General features: G+C 35.4%; 1 protein-coding gene across 1 annotated transcript; it reads left to right on the top strand.

The window, feature by feature from the left end:
* The first annotated feature begins 357 nt into the window (after positions 1 to 357).
* Positions 358 to 967, top strand: LOC145121992 (uncharacterized). The gene is made up of 2 exons (XM_079057670.1): positions 358 to 458; positions 547 to 967. The coding sequence occupies exons 1-2, from the start codon at positions 358 to 360 to the stop codon at positions 965 to 967; spliced, it is 522 nt and encodes a 173-aa protein (XP_078913796.1).
* The last annotated feature ends 930 nt before the right edge of the window (positions 968 to 1,897 follow it).

The following is a 1,897-nucleotide window of genomic DNA, read 5'->3' as shown; positions in this document are numbered from 1 at the left end:
ATAGAATCTGGGAAAGCTATCCTTCCACATGTTGAACATAGGCAGTATGCAAGACACATTTACGCTAACTTCATGAATACTTATACAGGTTTAGAGTTGAAGAACTTGTTATTGGCTACAGAAACTAATACTGTTGAAGGGGATTTTGTGCTAAAATGGAAGAAATTAAGAAAATCACTTTGAATGGGTATGCTTGGTTGATGTCTAGGAATCCAGAATCTTGGTGTAGGGCATCTTTTCACAAGGGTATGCATGTGAGGCAATGGAAAATGGCATTTCTGAGTCCTTAACTCCATGATCAAAGATATTAGGAAAAAACCACTTCTAACAATGTTAGAGGAAATCTAAATCTATGTCATGGCTAGGTTTTATTTGTTAGATGATAAAGCTTCTACATGGACAACTGAATCTTGTCCAACTATCTTAGAAAATATGAAGGAGTTTGGAAAAAGGATGAGGTAAATACTTACCATTAAGTTGTTACTTTTAATTATTTATGTTGTGCTTTATACTTAACATTAACTTGTTTTTAATTTTTATTTCTAGGAACTTGAAAGTGATAGCAACTGGAGGATCTGTATTTGATACAATGTATGGATGTGCATCTTACAAAGTGGATTTAGAAGCACACTATTGCACATGTAGACTATGGGAGATATCTAGAATATCATGTGTGCATGGTCAAGCAGCAGTAAACTACACTCACATGAATCCAACTGCTTTTCTAAGCATTTGGTTCCGAAAGGAGAAATTTGTGGTTGCATATACCACAAATATATCATCAGTGGATGGCAGCAACATGTGGGCACCCACTGAATATATAAAGCCATTACCTCCATTGATAAGGAGAATGCCTGGTAGGCCAAAAACCATGAGAAGAAGGCATGTGTCTGATGTACATGATTCCAAGTCCCCAACTTTTAAAGTTATAGTTTGTAGGAATGTTAGGTGTAGCAAGTGTTTATAATTGGGCATAACTTGAAATCTTGTAAGAATGAGCAAGTGAGTAGGGACTATGTGCCACCTAAAAAAACAGGAAGGCCAATGAGGGATGGAAATGGAATACCAAACAGGGATTGAGAGGGAACTTCAAATCAAAGTAAATCTAAACTTATAGTGAAAAGAAACATGAAGAGAAACGGGGATGGAAGAAGGATCCTCAAATCAAGCAACTGTTGAAGCAACTACAAAGCATGATTTTCAAACTATTGGGGTTAATGCAACAATTCAGAATGATGTTCAAGCAAGTGAAAATGTTGAAGCAACTGCACAGGATCAAGTGCAAGGGGTTAATGCAAGTTTTTAGGATGATGTTCAAGCAACTGGTGATGTTCAAGAAACTGTTGATGTTCAAGCAAGTATAGATATTCAAGCAACTTGTGAAAATATTGAAGCAGGTTCTGATGTTTAACTAAGTGTAGATGATGTTCAAGAAACTGATGATGTTCAAGTAAGTAATAATGATGTTTAGGAAGTTTTACAAGAGGATGATCATTATTAGGAAAAACCAAGATGAAATGTTTTAGGAGGGCCCCCTAGAAAATGCAATCCAACCTCCAATCATTGCTTACAATGATGATGTATTGATGTTGTAAGAATGTGTATATGAACCTTGTGAGATTGTACAAGCTTTGGAAAGGGTAAATGTGATGCTTGACCCTATGTTACCAGTGGAAATGGTATGCCAAATTCCATTTTAATTTCCTTATAAATGCCTCATTTGTGTTTTAATTCATAAATGCATCATATGATCCAGGAAATAGATGTTAATAAGATTGAAGATAACTTGGAAGGGGATGTGGATGTGATACCTGAGGTATGCCAACCTCCATTTTTAATTTCTTATAAATGTATCATTTGTGTTTTAATTCATAAATGCATCATATGACACAGGATA

This window comes from Lactuca virosa, chromosome 6, assembly GCF_052849685.1.
Source record: "Lactuca virosa cultivar CGN04683 chromosome 6, Lactuca_virosa_CGN04683_v6, whole genome shotgun sequence".
Lineage (NCBI taxonomy): Eukaryota > Viridiplantae > Streptophyta > Magnoliopsida > Asterales > Asteraceae > Lactuca > Lactuca virosa.
This window is presented reverse-complemented; position numbering and strand designations above follow the sequence as displayed.

Coding starts and splice junctions, on each gene's coding strand:
- LOC145121992 (XM_079057670.1), top strand. CDS start 358: ATGGCTAGGTTTTATTTGTTAGATGATAAAGCTTCTACATGGACAACT. Junction 459..546: donor GAGTTTGGAAAAAGGATGAG/GTAAATACTTAC, acceptor TTTTATTTCTAG/GAACTTGAAAGTGATAGCAA.